This window comes from Barbatula barbatula (assembly GCF_947034865.1).
Source record: "Barbatula barbatula genome assembly, chromosome: 12".
NCBI classification, from domain to species: domain Eukaryota; kingdom Metazoa; phylum Chordata; class Actinopteri; order Cypriniformes; family Nemacheilidae; genus Barbatula; species Barbatula barbatula.
In genome coordinates this window covers 23,463,379-23,479,204 of record NC_136775.1, presented here as the reverse complement: position 1 = coordinate 23,479,204, position 15,826 = coordinate 23,463,379, and the positions used below count along the sequence as shown (strand labels likewise).

Genomic DNA, 15,826 nt, shown 5'->3' with positions numbered 1-15,826 from the left:
GTTGTGTTGTGTCAGTGTTGTGTGTGTTGTGTCAGTGTTGTGTCAGTGTTGTGTCTGTGTTGTGTCTGTGTTGTGTCAGTGTTGTGTTGTGTCAGTGTTGTGTCAGTGTTGTGTCTGTGTTGTGTCAGTGTGTGTTGTGTTGTGTCAGTGTTGTGTCAGTGTTGTGTGTGTTGTGTCAGTGTTGTGTCTGTGTTGTGTCTGTGTTGTGTCAGTGTTGTGTTGTGTCAGTGTTGTGTCAGTGTTGTGTTGTGTGTGTGTTGTGTTGTGTTGTGCTGGTTGTTGCTCTTCTGTCGTGACAGGACTTGACGTATCTCGCCGTCAGGTTTGAGCTGATGGGCTTTTCTCCCAGTATGTATGAGATCTTGTCCTGTTGTTGTGTTGTGTGTGTTGTGTCAGTGTTGTGTCAGTGTTGTGTGTGTTGTGTGTGTTGTGTCAGTGTTGTGTCAGTGTTGTGTTGTGTGTGTTGTGCTGGTTGTTGCTCTTCTGTCGTGACAGGACTTGACGTATCTCGCCATCAGGTTTGAGCTGATGGGCTTTTCTCCCAGTATGTATGAGATCTTGTCCTGTTGTTGTGTTGTGTTGTGTTGTGTTGTGTCAGTGTTGTGTGTGTTGTGCTGGTTGTTGCTCTTCTGTCGTGACAGGACTTGACGTATCTCGCCGCCAGGTTTGAGCTGATGGGCTTTTCTCCCAGTATGTATGAGATCTTGTCCTGTTGTTGTGTTGTGTTGTGTCTGTGTTGTGTTGTGTTGTGTTGTGTTGTGTCTGTGTTGTGTCTGTGTTGTGTCAGTGTTGTGTCTGTGTTGTGTCTGTGTTGTGTCAGTGTTGTGTCAGTGTTGTGTCAGTGTTGTGTCAGTGTTGTGTCTGTGTTGTGTCAGTGTTGTGTCAGTGTTGTGTCAGTGTTGTGTCAGTGTTGTGTCAGTGTTGTGTCAGTGTTGTGTCTGTGTTGTGTCAGTGTTGTGTCAGTGTTGTGTCAGTGTTGTGTCAGTGTTGTGTCTGTGTTGTGTCTGTGTTGTGTCAGTGTTGTGTCAGTGTTGTGTCAGTGTTGTGTGTGTTGTGTCAGTGTTGTGTGTGTGTGTTGTGTCTGTGTTGTGTTGTGTTGTGCTGGTTGTTGCTCTTCTGTCGTGACAGGACTTGACGTATCTCGCCGTCAGGTTTGAGCTGATGGGCTTTTCTCCCAGTATGTATGAGATCTTGTCCTGTTGTTGTGTTGTGTTGTGTCTGTGTTGTGTCTGTGTTGTGTCAGTGTTGTGTCTGTGTTGTGTCTGTGTCAGTGTTGTGTTGTGTGTGTTGTGTCAGTGTTGTCAGTGTTGTGTGTGTCAGTGTTGTGTCTGTGTTGTGTCAGTGTTGTGTCAGTGTTGTGTCAGTGTTGTGTCAGTGTTGTGTCAGTGTTGTGTCAGTGTTGTGTCAGTGTTGTGTTGTGTCTGTGTTGTCAGTGTTGTGTCTGTGTTGTGTCAGTGTTGTGTTGTGTTGTGTTGTGTCAGTGTTGTGTCAGTGTTGTGTCAGTGTTGTGTCTGTGTTGTGTCAGTGTGTGTTGTGTTGTGTCAGTGTTGTGTCAGTGTTGTGTGTGTTGTGTGTGTTGTGTCTGTGTTGTGTCTGTGTTGTGTCAGTGTTGTGTTGTGTCAGTGTTGTGTTGTGTTGTGTCAGTGTTGTGTCAGTGTTGTGTCTGTGTTGTGTCAGTGTGTGTTGTGTTGTGTCAGTGTTGTGTCAGTGTTGTGTGTGTTGTGTGTGTTGTGTCAGTGTTGTGTCTGTGTTGTGTCTGTGTTGTGTCAGTGTTGTGTTGTGTCAGTGTTGTGTTGTGTGTTGTGTGTGTGTTGTGTTGTGTTGTGTTGTGTGTGTTGTGCTGGTTGTTGCTCTTCTGTCGTGACAGGACTTGACGTATCTCGCCGTCAGGTTTGAGCTGATGGGCTTTTCTCCCAGTATGTATGAGATCTTGTCCTGTTGTGCTGGTTGTTGCTTTTCTCCCAGTATGTATGAGATCTTGTCCTGTTGTTGTGTTGTGTTGTGTGTGTTGTGTCAGTGTTGTGTCAGTGTTGTGTTGTGTGTGTTGTGCTGGTTGTTGCTCTTCTGTCGTGACAGGACTTGACGTATCTCGCCATCAGGTTTGAGCTGATGGGCTTTTCTCCCAGTATGTATGAGATCTTGTCCTGTTGTTGTGTTGTGTGTGTTGTGTCAGTGTTGTGTCAGTGTTGTGTTGTGTGTGTTGTGCTGGTTGTTGCTCTTCTGTCGTGACAGGACTTGACGTATCTCGCCGTCAGGTTTGAGCTGATGGGCTTTTCTCCCAGTATGTATGAGATCTTGTCCTGTTGTTGTGTTGTGTTGTGTCAGTGTTGTGTCAGTGTTGTGTGTGTTGTGTCAGTGTTGTGTGTGTTGTGTCAGTGTTGTGTGTGTTGTGCTGGTTGTTGCTCTTCTGTCGTGACAGGACTTGACGTATCTGGCCGTCAGGTTTGAGCTGATGGGCTTTTCTCCCAGTATGTATGAGATCTTGTCCTGTTGTCGTGTTGTGTTGTGTCAGTGTTGTGTGTGTTGTGTGTGTTGTGTTGTGTTGTGTTGTGTCTGTGTTGTGTGTGTTGTGCTGGTTGTTGCTCTTCTGTCGTGACAGGACTTGACGTATCTGGCCGTCAGGTTTGAGCTGATGGGCTTTTCTCCCAGTATGTATGAGATCTTGTCCTGTTGTTGTGTTGTGTTGTGTTGTGTTGTGTTGTGTTGTGTCAGTGTTGTGTGTGTTGTGTTGTGTTGTGTCAGTGTTGTGTGTGTTGTGTTGTGTGTGTGTTGTGTTGTGTTGTGTTGTGTTGTGTCAGTGTTGTGTGTGTTGTGTGTGTGTTGTGTTGTGTTGTGTTGTGTTGTGTCAGTGTTGTGTGTGTTGTGTGTGTTGTGTTGTGTGTGTGTTGTGTTGTGTTGTGTGTGTTGTGCTGGTTGTTGCTCTTCTGTCGTGACAGGACTTGACGTATCTCGCCGCCAGGTTTGAGCTGATGGGCTTTTCTCCCAGTATGTATGAGATCTTGTCCTGTTGTTGTGTTGTGTTGTGTCAGTGTTGTGTCTGTGTTGTGTCAGTGTTGTGTCAGTGTTGTGTCTGTGTTGTGTCAGTGTTGTGTCAGTGTTGTGTCAGTGTTGTGTCTGTGTTGTGTCAGTGTTGTGTCTGTGTTGTGTCTGTGTTGTGTCAGTGTTGTGTCAGTGTTGTGTCTGTGTTGTGTCAGTGTTGTGTCAGTGTTGTGTCAGTGTTGTGTCTGTGTTGTGTCAGTGTTGTGTCAGTGTTGTGTCAGTGTTGTGTCTGTGTTGTGTCAGTGTTGTGTCAGTGTTGTGTCTGTGTTGTGTCAGTGTTGTGTCAGTGTTGTGTCAGTGTTGTGTCAGTGTTGTGTCAGTGTTGTGTCAGTGTTGTGTCAGTGTTGTGTGTGTGTGTTGTGTCAGTGTTGTGTGTGTGTGTTGTGTCTGTGTTGTGTGTGTGTGTTGTGTCTGTGTTGTGTTGTGTTGTGCTGGTTGTTGCTCTTCTGTCGTGACAGGACTTGACGTATCTCGCCGTCAGGTTTGAGCTGATGGGCTTTTCTCCCAGTATGTATGAGATCTTGTCCTGTTGTTGTGTTGTGTTGTGTCTGTGTTGTGTCTGTGTTGTGTCAGTGTTGTGTCTGTGTTGTGTCTGTGTCAGTGTTGTGTTGTGTGTGTTGTGTCAGTGTTGTCAGTGTTGTGTGTGTTGTGTTGTGTCAGTGTTGTGTCTGTGTTGTGTCAGTGTTGTGTCAGTGTTGTGTCAGTGTTGTGTCAGTGTTGTGTCAGTGTTGTGTCAGTGTTGTGTCAGTGTTGTGTTGTGTCTGTGTTGTCAGTGTTGTGTCTGTGTTGTGTCAGTGTTGTGTTGTGTTGTGTCAGTGTTGTGTCAGTGTTGTGTCTGTGTTGTGTCTGTGTTGTGTCAGTGTGTGTTGTGTTGTGTCAGTGTTGTGTCAGTGTTGTGTGTGTTGTGTGTGTTGTGTCAGTGTTGTGTCAGTGTTGTGTTGTGTCAGTGTTGTGTTGTGTTGTGTCAGTGTTGTGTCAGTGTTGTGTCTGTGTTGTGTCAGTGTGTGTTGTGTTGTGTCAGTGTTGTGTCAGTGTTGTGTGTGTTGTGTGTGTTGTGTCAGTGTTGTGTCTGTGTTGTGTCTGTGTTGTGTCAGTGTTGTGTTGTGTCAGTGTTGTGTCAGTGTTGTGTTGTGTGTGTGTCAGTGTTGTGTCAGTGTTGTGTCTGTGTTGTGTCTGTGTTGTGTCAGTGTTGTGTTGTGTCAGTGTTGTGTGTTGTGTCAGTGTTGTGTCAGTGTTGTGTCTGTGTTGTGTTGTGTTGTGCTGGTTGTTGCTCTTCTGTCGTGACAGGACTTGACGTATCTCGCCGTCAGGTTTGAGCTGATGGGCTTTTCTCCCAGTATGTATGAGATCTTGTCCTGTTGTGCTGGTTGTTGCTTTTCTCCCAGTATGTATGAGATCTTGTCCTGTTGTTGTGTTGTGTTGTGTCAGTGTTGTGTCAGTGTTGTGTTGTGTGTGTTGTGCTGGTTGTTGCTCTTCTGTCGTGACAGGACTTGACGTATCTCGCCATCAGGTTTGAGCTGATGGGCTTTTCTCCCAGTATGTATGAGATCTTGTCCTGTTGTTGTGTTGTGTGTGTTGTGTCAGTGTTGTGTCAGTGTTGTGTTGTGTGTGTTGTGCTGGTTGTTGCTCTTCTGTCGTGACAGGACTTGACGTATCTCGCCGTCAGGTTTGAGCTGATGGGCTTTTCTCCCAGTATGTATGAGATCTTGTCCTGTTGTTGTGTTGTGTGTGTTGTGTCAGTGTTGTGTGTGTTGTGTGTGTTGTGTCAGTGTTGTGTGTGTTGTGTCAGTGTTGTGTCAGTGTTGTGTGTGTTGTGCTGGTTGTTGCTCTTCTGTCGTGACAGGACTTGACGTATCTCGCCGTCAGGTTTGAGCTGATGGGCTTTTCTCCCAGTATGTATGAGATCTTGTCCTGTTGTTGTGTTGTGTTGTGTCAGTGTTGTGTCAGTGTTGTGTGTGTTGTGTGTGTTGTGTCAGTGTTGTGTGTGTTGTGTCAGTGTTGTGTGTGTTGTGCTGGTTGTTGCTCTTCTGTCGTGACAGGACTTGACGTATCTGGCCGTCAGGTTTGAGCTGATGGGCTTTTCTCCCAGTATGTATGAGATCTTGTCCTGTTGTTGTGTTGTGTTGTGTCAGTGTTGTGTCAGTGTTGTGTCAGTGTTGTGTCAGTGTTGTGTGTGTTGTGCTGGTTGTTGCTCTTCTGTCGTGACAGGACTTGACGTATCTGGCCGTCAGGTTTGAGCTGATGGGCTTTTCTCCCAGTATGTATGAGATCTTGTCCTGTTGTTGTGTTGTGTTGTGTTGTGTTGTGTTGTGTCAGTGTTGTGTGTGTTGTGCTGGTTGTTGCTCTTCTGTCGTGACAGGACTTGACGTATCTGGCCGTCAGGTTTGAGCTGATGGGCTTTTCTCCCAGTATGTATGAGATCTTGTCCTGTTGTCGTGTTGTGTTGTGTCTGTGTTGTGTGTGTTGTGTGTGTTGTGTTGTGTTGTGTTGTGTCTGTGTTGTGTGTGTTGTGCTGGTTGTTGCTCTTCTGTCGTGACAGGACTTGACGTATCTGGCCGTCAGGTTTGAGCTGATGGGCTTTTCTCCCAGTATGTATGAGATCTTGTCCTGTTGTTGTGTTGTGTTGTGTCAGTGTTGTGTGTGTTGTGTTGTGTTGTGTTGTGTTGTGTCAGTGTTGTGTGTGTTGTGTTGTGTGTGTGTGTGTTGTGTTGTGTTGTGTTGTGTTGTGTCAGTGTTGTGTGTGTTGTGTGTGTTGTGTTGTGTGTGTGTTGTGTTGTGTTGTGTTGTGTTGTGTCAGTGTTGTGTGTGTTGTGTGTGTTGTGTGTGTGTTGTGTTGTGTTGTGTGTGTTGTGCTGGTTGTTGCTCTTCTGTCGTGACAGGACTTGACGTATCTCGCCGTCAGGTTTGAGCTGATGGGCTTTTCTCCCAGTATGTATAAGATCTTGTCCTGTTGTTGTGTGTGTTGTGTCAGTATGTATGAGATCTTGTCCTGTTGTTGTGTGTGTTGTGTCAGTATGTATGAGATTTTGTCCTGTTGTTGTGTGTGTTGTGTCAGTATGTATGAGATTTTGTCCTGTTGTTGAAACTGGTTGAAGTCTTTGTGGAAGTTTGTGAACTGGGGGAAGAATGTTTCTCTGATGTCCGTATAGTTTGGACACGAGGTTAAGAAGTGCAGCTCTGTTTCCACTTGTCTCTCTCACAAATTGGCCGTTTTTGATTAGGTTTAAACAAGATAAAGTGCCCGTGTACAGACCATGGTATAACACAAATGTAAATATTTCAAACTCTCATTTCACATCCAGTTTTATCTCATGTGGCAAGTAGCCGTGTAATAAGCGGGATAATGTTCAGGCAGCCGGCTGTTATCGCCTCTTCGCGTCAGATCCTGATCACACTGTCGGGGCTCATTTCTGCGATAACAACCGGCTGCCTTCACATTATCCCTTACATAAGGCTTCACCGGACTACAGAAAGCAATTCAATAATCTTGTTCTTTTTCAGGCAGTAGTGTAACAGTTGTTTTTTTGTGTGTCAGGTGAAGCGCTATCAGTGCATGTTCGAGGGCTGCACTCGCACCTACAGCACAGCAGGGAATCTGCGCACGCATCAGAAGACGCACCGCGGCGAATATACTTTTGTGTGCAACCAGCAGGGCTGCGGCAAAGCTTTTCTCACCTCGTACAGCCTGAAGATCCACGTCCGTGTCCACACGAAAGAGAAGCCCTTCGAGTGTGACGTTCAGGGCTGTGAGAAAGCCTTCAACACACTGTACAGGTGAGCAGCACACATCAGCGGACACACATCCCTAGTGCTTCTCTCAGCCCGTGTTTATTCTGTGATACCTCACACGAGGTTTTGGGTTATTGTGTCCATCAGACTGAAAGCACACCAGAGGCTCCACACTGGCAAGACGTTTAACTGTGAATCAGAGGGATGCACCAAATACTTCACCACGCTCAGTGACCTGAGGAAACACATCCGCACGCACACGGGAGAAAAACCCTTCAGGTGAGCTTCCCTCACACACTTCTGACGTACACTACACAGGCCTTTAACCTGCCAGTTTATTCACACGTGTCGTGTGTTTGTAGATGTGACCATGATGGCTGTGGTAAAGCTTTCGCTGCTAGTCATCACCTGAAGACTCATGTACGGACACACACCGGTAAGAGTGAGAGAGAGCCACGAGTCAACACTGAGCAGCTGTTTCTCAAACACAACACATTTCAACAAAAATCTGAGATAATGTACATTAACCTTTTTTGCTCATAGCACTGGTGCTACAGTTTGACCCCACTGCTGTAACACTGCCCTTACTGTACATGAATTCACTGAGCTCTCTGTCAATGTCTCATAAATGATGGATACAAGAGTTAAAGGGATACTTCACCCAAAGATGCTAATTCTGTCATCATTTACTTGCTTTTAGATTGTTGTGCTGAACACACAGAAGGATATCTGGAAGAATGTCAGATCTGGCACACCATTAACTGCCATAGTAGGGAGAATATTTACTATGGAAGTCAATAGGTCGTGAGAAATCTTCTAGATATCCTTCTGTGTGTTCAAAGAAATGCATGCATGTTTGGATCAATCTAAGGCTGAGTAAATGATGACAGAATTTGCATCTTTGGGTAAAGTATCCTTTTAAGTAGGAATGGATATAATGCAGATAAATGAGAGTTCATTAGGTGATATGCAGGTGAAATATATCCCTATAGAGTTGCATTGAAGAAAGGAACAAGAATATCATAAAGACTTTTGTTTTATATTTGAGATACTAATACGTGCCATCAAATGTATGTAAAACATGTCAGCCTTCAGAGCTGCTAACACACAAGCTTCTAGTCTGCTGTTGTTCTCTCTCTCAGGCAGATTTCGAGACTGCAGTTGACATAACATGCTACATTTTCCAGTATCTGAATACTTTATTTACAATACACAGTGTCTCACAGAAGTGAGTACACCCCTCACATTTTTGTAAAATGATGTATCTTGTCATGTGACATCACCGAAGAAATGATGCTTTGCTACAATGTAAAGTGGTGAGTGTGCAGCTTGTATAACACTGTCAATTTGCCAAAATAACTCCACGCACAGCCATTAATGTCTAAACCGCTGGCATCAAAGTGAGTACACCCCTAAGTGAACATTTCCAAATTGGACCCGATTAGCTATTTTCCCTCCCCGGGTCATGTGATTCATTAGTGTTACAAGGTCTCCGGTGTGAATGGGGACCAGGTGTGTTAAATTTGGTGTTATCTCTCTCATACTTATGAGAGTATGAGCGCTGCCAGCATTGCTGCAGAGGTTGAAGGTCCGCCTGTCAGTGCTCAGACCATACGCGGCACATTGCATCAAGTTGGTCTGCATGGCTGTCATCCCAGAAGGAAGCCTCTTCTAAAGATGATGAACAAGAAAGCCAAGAAAGACTAAGGACATGGTCTCATCAGACCACAGGGTTCCAGTCATCCAAGATAAACTTATTTGGTTCAGATGGTGTCAGGCGTGTGTGGTGGTAACCAGGTGAGGAGTACAAAGACAAGTGTGTCTTGCCTCCAGTCAAGCATGGTGATGGGAGTGTCATGGCCTGGGGCTGCATGAGTGCTGTCTGCAATGGGGAGCTACAGGTCAGTGAGGGAACCATGAATGCCAACATGTACTGTGACATACTGATGCAGAGGGCAGTTTTCCAACACGATAATGACCCCAAACACACCTCCAAGACGACCACTGCTTTGCTAAAGAAGGGTAAAGGTGATGGACCTAAACCCGGTTGACTATCTGTGGGGCATCCTCAAACAGAAGGTGGAGGAGCTCAAGGTCTCTATCATCCACCAGGAGTGAAAGAGGACTCCAGTGGCCCCCTGTGAAGCTCTGGTGAACCCCATGCCCTAGAAGGTAAAGGCAGTGCTGGAGAATAATGGTGGCCACACAAAATATTGACACTTTGGGCCCAATTTGGACATGTTCACTTAGGGGTGTACTCACTTTTGTTGCCAGCGGTTTAGACATTAATGTCTGTGTGTGGAGTTATTTTGGCAGGTTTACAGTTATACAAGCTGCACACTCACTACTCAACATTGTAGCAAAGTGTCATTTCTTCAGTGATGTCACATGAAAAGATATAATAAAATATTTACTTAAATGTGAGGGGTGTACTCACTTCTGTGAGATAATGTGTATACAGTAAAATATACAATATGTAATATATATTATTGTTAAAGATTTGGTCTAAGGAAACAGGGATTGTCTTATATTCACAACACTACGCACCTTACAGCACACTGGAGGATTGAGTTTGTATGGGCAAGAGCCATTTACGTTTACATTTCGGCATTTGGCAGACTTACATTGCATTATCCTTTACATTTATACACAGGTATCTGCAATCCCCTGGGGACCAAACCCACAACCTTGCGTTGTTAACACAATGCACTTACCACTGAGCTACAGGAAAGCCATTTACGTTTTCTTCAGCAAATATAGAAATTCTCCTGCGAACTAAAGAGTTCATTGCGCTTTTTTGCAAAGGCATAACTACATTTTACTTTTAAAATTAGTTTTTAGAAACACATCAAATATTTGTTTGCCTGTGTTTAAATACAGGGGTCATCGGTAAACCGCTAGCATCTTGTTAGTGTGTTTTTAAAAAGCTACGAGAGACGTACACTGTTTCTTTATTGCAAATGAGCTCAATGTCTCTATTGTTATATCGCTCCAGGTTCTTTTGAAGCAATGAACACATGTGCTGTAAAGCCAGCTCATGTGTCTCTGTGTGTTCCAGGAGAGAAGCCATTTTTCTGTCCGAGCGATGGCTGTGTGAAGACGTTCAGCTCTCCTTATAGTCTGAAGAGTCACATTCGTGGTCATGATAAAGGTCCAGCATTCACAGTGAGCAGCACTCATCCGCTCTCAGAGGTACGCGGCTCCATGACCTCACGCTTTTCATTGGCTGGACGGCAGGACTCGAGTGATGCTGTTGCTCTTTTTTCACATTACAGGACGCAAGTCATTCGCTGTGCCTCAGTGATCTGAGCCTCATTTCCACAGACTCTGAGCTCCAGGAGAACCACGGCGTAAGTTTCTCTTTCTGTTATCGAGACCTCCTCAAGTGTCTCCAGCTCATCTCAGGAAACGCTTCATGTTTCAGTCGCAGGGTTTGGATCTGAACAGTGTCACTCCCATAAGGATCTTTGAGCTGATGTTCCAGAGTCCTGAAAACAGCCAAGATGACCCAAAAACCAGCGGTGAGTACTTAAAGTGATACTTCCCCCAAAAATGACAATTCTGTCATCATTTCCTCTCCTTCCAGACGTGTATACATGTCTTTGTTCTGTTGAACACACAGAAAGATATTATGAAGAATGCTTATAACCAGACAGATCTCAACACCTCAAATACATCATCCCACACAATATGGAGGATGAAATCAATGCATTAGGTTCTTCTATTAGCCTGATCCTTTTTTATACTGAAGTCATTTTGGAGTATAACCACACTGTGTGTACCTCAGCGTCAGAACATTATAGGTATTGAAATAAGAGAACCAATGACACAATATACAGGATTTAAAGCAGATATTTATAGACAGAAGAATAAACATTTAATTATCTTCAGGCTTACAATATTCCTGTCTCACCACAGAAGTAGCGCAGCGCCATCATATAGCAATCAAAAGCCCTTCAAGTTTAAGTTTCAGTCCTTACATCATGGTCTGTTGATTTAGACTTAGAACTCTCAAATCTGTATGTTTTTACATTAAAAAAATGTAATAAATAAACCGCGTAACCAATGTGTTAGTGAGGTAAAAACAAAATAACCATTAATGTTTAAATGACGAGAGTGCGTGGCAGAGCTGAGAATACATGTGCTCGAGCGCACACACATACACTAACAGACAGAAATACACATGGATTTATGATTGTATTTTCATTTAGCGAAAAATGAAGCGTGCTTGGTGCTAAATAAAGATATTAGAGGATATAGCGGCAAAATATCAATTACATAAATGTTCCTGAGAGCGCTTGTGATGTGAAGACGTGCAGCTCAATTTATACAACCAAAATAATCAAAGTCTGTCTGGCGGTCCGGATGGAACGAAGCAAAGGTCCGGATCCGGACTGCCTATTGAGGATGACTGCTGTATAAGACAAAACTAGACTCATTATTTATTGGAAACTATGCCAAAGGATTAATAAGCATATCCAAAAACTGTATTCAAATGATTAGATTAATAGAAAAAAGAACCGTTAGATTAGTTGACAATAAAAGTCTTTGTTAGTTGCAGCCCTAGACGTGAAATGTTTTGGCACTACAACGTACTGTACATCAATGTGATTTTGAGCCTCTGTTCCTGCAGATAACCTCGTGGAGTCTCTTGGTCTTGAGTCATCAGGTCGGTCAGCGGTCTCGGACGCGTCCGCACACTTCCCTCAGTCCACTTCATCAACCTCATCCTGTTCCATCGCAGTGCCTGTTTTAGAGGCTCAAGCTCCGCCCACGACATGCCCCTCTGTGCCGGCCCCTCCTCCTCCGGCTGCCAGCAGCTCATTATTGACCACGCCTTTCCCCTCAGCCCCACCCAATTCATCAGACTCACCAGAAGTGCCCACCCCGTCGAGTCCCTCAGTGGGCCAGCACTACACGGCTCAGACGACGGCTGAGCCGGTGGTGACGACAGAGTCGGTGCCATTGCCTCCTGCCCCTCCCACCATAACCATCGCGCCCACTCTCGGCCTGCAGCCAAACATCGTCATGTCCGATCACAACCTGCAGTGGATCCTCAGCAGTACCAGAGGCACACAGCAAAATCCTGATCAACAGGTCAGCTCACGTGTTTTATAAAAAAACAGCTCCAGTTTCAGTGCGAGTGATGCTACTGGAAATCAGTTGCAAAGCAGAAAGTTTGTAGTGTGTAAGAGCACTGGGCGCTTATTCACCAAACATCTTAAAGGGGTCCTATTGGATGGCTAAAACGAACATTATTGGGTGTATGTGGTGTAATATAGTGTGTTTACACGGTTTATGTTTAAAAGTTTTCACATACCATGCATTACTGTTGCTCCTGTGCCCCGCCTTTCTGAAATTGTAAATATAAAACCATTTTTGCATTTGTGATCGTAGGACGGACAAAAACCAACAGCTGGTAAAACACCAAAGATACAGAAAAACACGGAATCGCGTCATATGACTCCTTTAAAGTCACACTATAGAACTTTTGCTCACAGGCTCCCCCATGTGGTGGATAAGCGCAATTGTCTGTTACCAGTCTCGTAAATAATGTCGCTGTATCAGCTTCCCCTGGGTGGCGCAATGCACCTAAATGTGTTTATTAAGCTGATGGAACCGGTAAATGAAGAAACGTGGTTTAGAAACTCTTCGGCAGTCAGGGGATGGGCAGGGCTGCTGTACCGACCCCAACACAGACCTTACAGAGTGTGATTTTCAGGCTATTAACACATCATGCTGATAGTTATGTGGGTTTGTTCTGATTCTGACTGAAGTGTGTTGGCTTTCATTTTCAGGGCCCAAAAGTGGAGAAGGTCTTTTTTACGACAGCCATACCGGTCGGTGGACATCCTGGTAAGACCCCCACTTACTTGTGTTCTCAGATCACGGTCATATGTGATGTGAAAATGTCTGTTTTTGTGCTGGTGCTTCAGGGAACGCGGTGCAGCAGATCGGTCTGAGTCTGCCGGTTATCATCATAAAGCAGGAGGAGTCGTGTCAGTGTCACTGTGCCTGCAGAGACTCTGCTAAAGACAAGAGCATATCGCCTCCCCCTGCTCCGCCTCCTCCACCAACTATCCCTCAGACTCCTCCCTTGTGCTCCCCGTCAACGAAGAAGCCCGTCGAAGCCTCTGCGCCGGCGACCGCCAACCCCCCCACCGATGGCATGGCCAGCATGGATGTGTCAGACCTGCTCAGTCCGGTAACAACCCAAAACATTGAGGCGCTGCTGATGGTGGCCAACGAGCTCCCCGACAGCGCCTCCCAGAGTACTCCGAGCTAGACCCCGCCGTGTACGGATGGGCAGCTCTGTCATCCGTGTGTGTGTGTTTTGGTGCACTTTTGAAGCGAGGGCAGTAGGATGTGAAGGGGTTTCTACACTCACCGCATTCAGCCCTCGTATGGTGTGGAGGTATTCAAAGGTTTTGGAAGGATTGCAGATGTGCACAGGAGATGATTGATCATCCAAAATGAACCGTACTTGAGTTTATAACTTGAAACCCATGAGATTGATGTTAGAATGTACTGCACATGTGTGTATCTGAGACTTCATCACAGCACATACACCTGTTTTATGAAGTGTAATTTATTAGAAAGGCTGCAGTCGTCGACTCGTGGTTATGTGATTTCTGAGGTTGACTCTGGGCGAACTGACCTTTACTTGCCTTTTATATGTAATTCAGAGGTTTGTTTGGCTGCCTATAACCTAGTATTTAATATTATATATGTTAATTTATTGAAAGACGTAATTGTTAGATAAATGTAGCTCCCCTTTCACTAAATGTTCAATATGTATTTTCTCTCCTGACACGCCTTTATATTCTTTAAGCAATGCCAGAAAAGAACATACCCTAATGGTTTATATTGACTCCCAAAGGCAGATTAGCATTTTGGAATGACGTTTGGGACTATCAAGCACATTTACCCTCTTCCTGCCCTGTGGTTTTGAAATGACATGTGACGCACTGATTTTAGATTTAGGTTGAAGACGATGGGCAGTTTTTTTATTAGAGGAGCCTAGAGGATCAACGTGCTTAATGGTCCCGTCACACTCGACAGCCAATCACCGACATCTTCCTCTGAGCTTGCAGTTTCTCATTGGTTGTTACAAATCGATATATTTCCTGCCTCTCGTTGGCACATTCCTGCACTTTTTTTTCATTGGTGTTAAACCGGTGTGAGTGTGGATGCGAGTCGCTCAGGGATACAGAGCAGTGCTTTATTCTCATTTTGTGTGTCTGCTGCGTTCATTGGTTCCTAAAAGCTGAACCTGCTTGACGTGCATTACCCAGCCATGCTTCAGCCGAACCGGTGAACGCCGTGTCACCTCAGTCACGCACCACTGCTGTACAGAGGTTTTAAAGAGCTGTACATCCTGTAAATAATGGCTTTCAATTGATACAAATGTTTTAAGCCTTTAGATTGTATTTGAATTTGTATTTTTGTACAGAAAGATGAGAAATCGGAGACTGACGCCCGTGCATCTGTCATGCACTCCTGCTTCTTCACAAGTATGTCATTTCCCCACATAGACACACAGACAGACTGTTCACGTTAGACAAAACTTGCCTTACCCGGTTGTCCCTGGGTTCTTTCATGTCGCTAATACAGCATGTGACTTTCCACATCGTGTCATGAAACTGGACGTCTCTCCTTATGTCCCGTGCCAAAAACAAATCCATTTTTTTTATTTACGGTACATAATGTCAGTAGGTCACCGTGCATCAACATGTTTGGCTTTAGAATTACAGCTGAATTTGATATTGTCCACTGCACGTGTGTGTGCGTGTGTGTGCGCACACCGGAGCGGATGAACAGTTCCTCTATACTGGATCATTCATGATGAAATTATACAAGGAAATGATTTCAAATGTACCCAAAACTGACTTTAACGAAAATATGTAACTATGCAACAACATTGAACACAGACAAGACAACAACGCACTAAAGCCGGACCTCCCTCTTCACGTGGTCTCATTTGTCAATGCTCATTTGAACCGTATGCAAATCATCACCAGAGAAAAAAAAGGAGACTTTGTGTACGAGCCTTTTTTTTGTTAAATACGTTTTATTTGCCACCATTTTAATGTTGCACATACAGTTTTGTTGATTTGTATCATTTGACTCTGTGAATCTGGGCATTGCAATGTTCTTTATTTTTGTCCCTGTTCAACTTATGCTGCTTATGTAGGTTCTAATTCACACCACCCTTCAAACCTCTTGATTCATCGCCTCTGTTCCTCACTCTTCTGTGCTGTAACCCAACTCCTGCCGTCTGAAGCCATTACATTGACGGGTGGCAGACACGCATTCCTTCATGATGATATTTATTCCTGCTTCACACAGCAGAGGACACGAAACATTTGAATAAACGAGTTTATGGATTAATGGAATCTCACAAGCTTTTGAGGTTAAAGGGGAGACATGATTCCTCCAGGAGAACTGCTTTTGTTACCCAAAGTGTGATGAAACTGTACATGTAAAGATCTGTATTTTTAAAGAGAATGTGTAATATGGATTTCCCCCTCATACGCTTGTTTTGTATAAAGTATTATGGCAGAGTAATAACTTTTTGAATCAAAAAGCAATACAATACCAGTGAAATCCTTTCTGCTTTCTTGCTTTATTACACGTTCACATGTACATACAGGCAGACACCACATGATAAAAGAGAAATGGTTTAGTTTTCCGGTCCTTGGGACGACACATCTTCAAGTCCTCTTTCCTATGAACATGCAGAGATGAGCGAGCAGCGCTTCTGAAGTGAGATGTTCATGTGTGGATTGAATGTTATAATCTTACTTGAATGATTCTCTGAATGTGCAGAAGATCCTCGAGGATGACAGTGCAGAGTTCAACCTGCTGCTGCGCATCATCAATCGCGTCATTCAGTTGACTCGCAGAGGAACACTGCTTTTATGGAAGGCCATTTAGGCAAAGATGTCTTTATTGCGCCTTAAGACGTAATTTCGTGTACAGACGCGTCAAGAAATGTAGCCCTTACCATTTTTCATTTTAGCTACACTTTACTTTTGACTCTTTATTTTGCTTAAAA

At 44.5% G+C, this 15,826-nt stretch overlaps 1 protein-coding gene across 7 annotated transcripts in view; it reads left to right on the top strand.

Annotated features, from left to right (window-relative positions):
- The window catches only part of mtf1 (metal-regulatory transcription factor 1), a 21,619-nt gene extending 6,239 nt beyond the window's left edge, over nucleotides 1–15,380 (top strand). For 3 of the 7 annotated variants that reach the window (XM_079469127.1, XM_079469126.1, XM_079469125.1), the window contains 9 exons: nucleotides 6,575–6,813; nucleotides 6,892–7,047; nucleotides 7,131–7,204; nucleotides 9,827–9,960; nucleotides 10,044–10,118; nucleotides 10,193–10,289; nucleotides 11,402–11,865; nucleotides 12,567–12,624; nucleotides 12,705–15,380. In XM_079469127.1, the coding sequence (XP_079325253.1) occupies nucleotides 6,575–6,813; nucleotides 6,892–7,047; nucleotides 7,131–7,204; nucleotides 9,827–9,960; nucleotides 10,044–10,118; nucleotides 10,193–10,289; nucleotides 11,402–11,865; nucleotides 12,567–12,624; nucleotides 12,705–13,054 (1,647 nt within the window). In that variant the 3' untranslated portion in view covers nucleotides 13,055–15,380. The remainder of the gene's footprint in view (nucleotides 1–6,574; nucleotides 6,814–6,891; nucleotides 7,048–7,130; nucleotides 7,205–9,826; nucleotides 9,961–10,043; nucleotides 10,119–10,192; nucleotides 10,290–11,401; nucleotides 11,866–12,566; nucleotides 12,625–12,704) is intronic. The other 4 variants (XM_079469129.1, XM_079469130.1, XM_079469131.1 and 1 more) reach the window with 3 other exon arrangements.
- The last annotated feature ends 446 nt before the right edge of the window (nucleotides 15,381–15,826 follow it).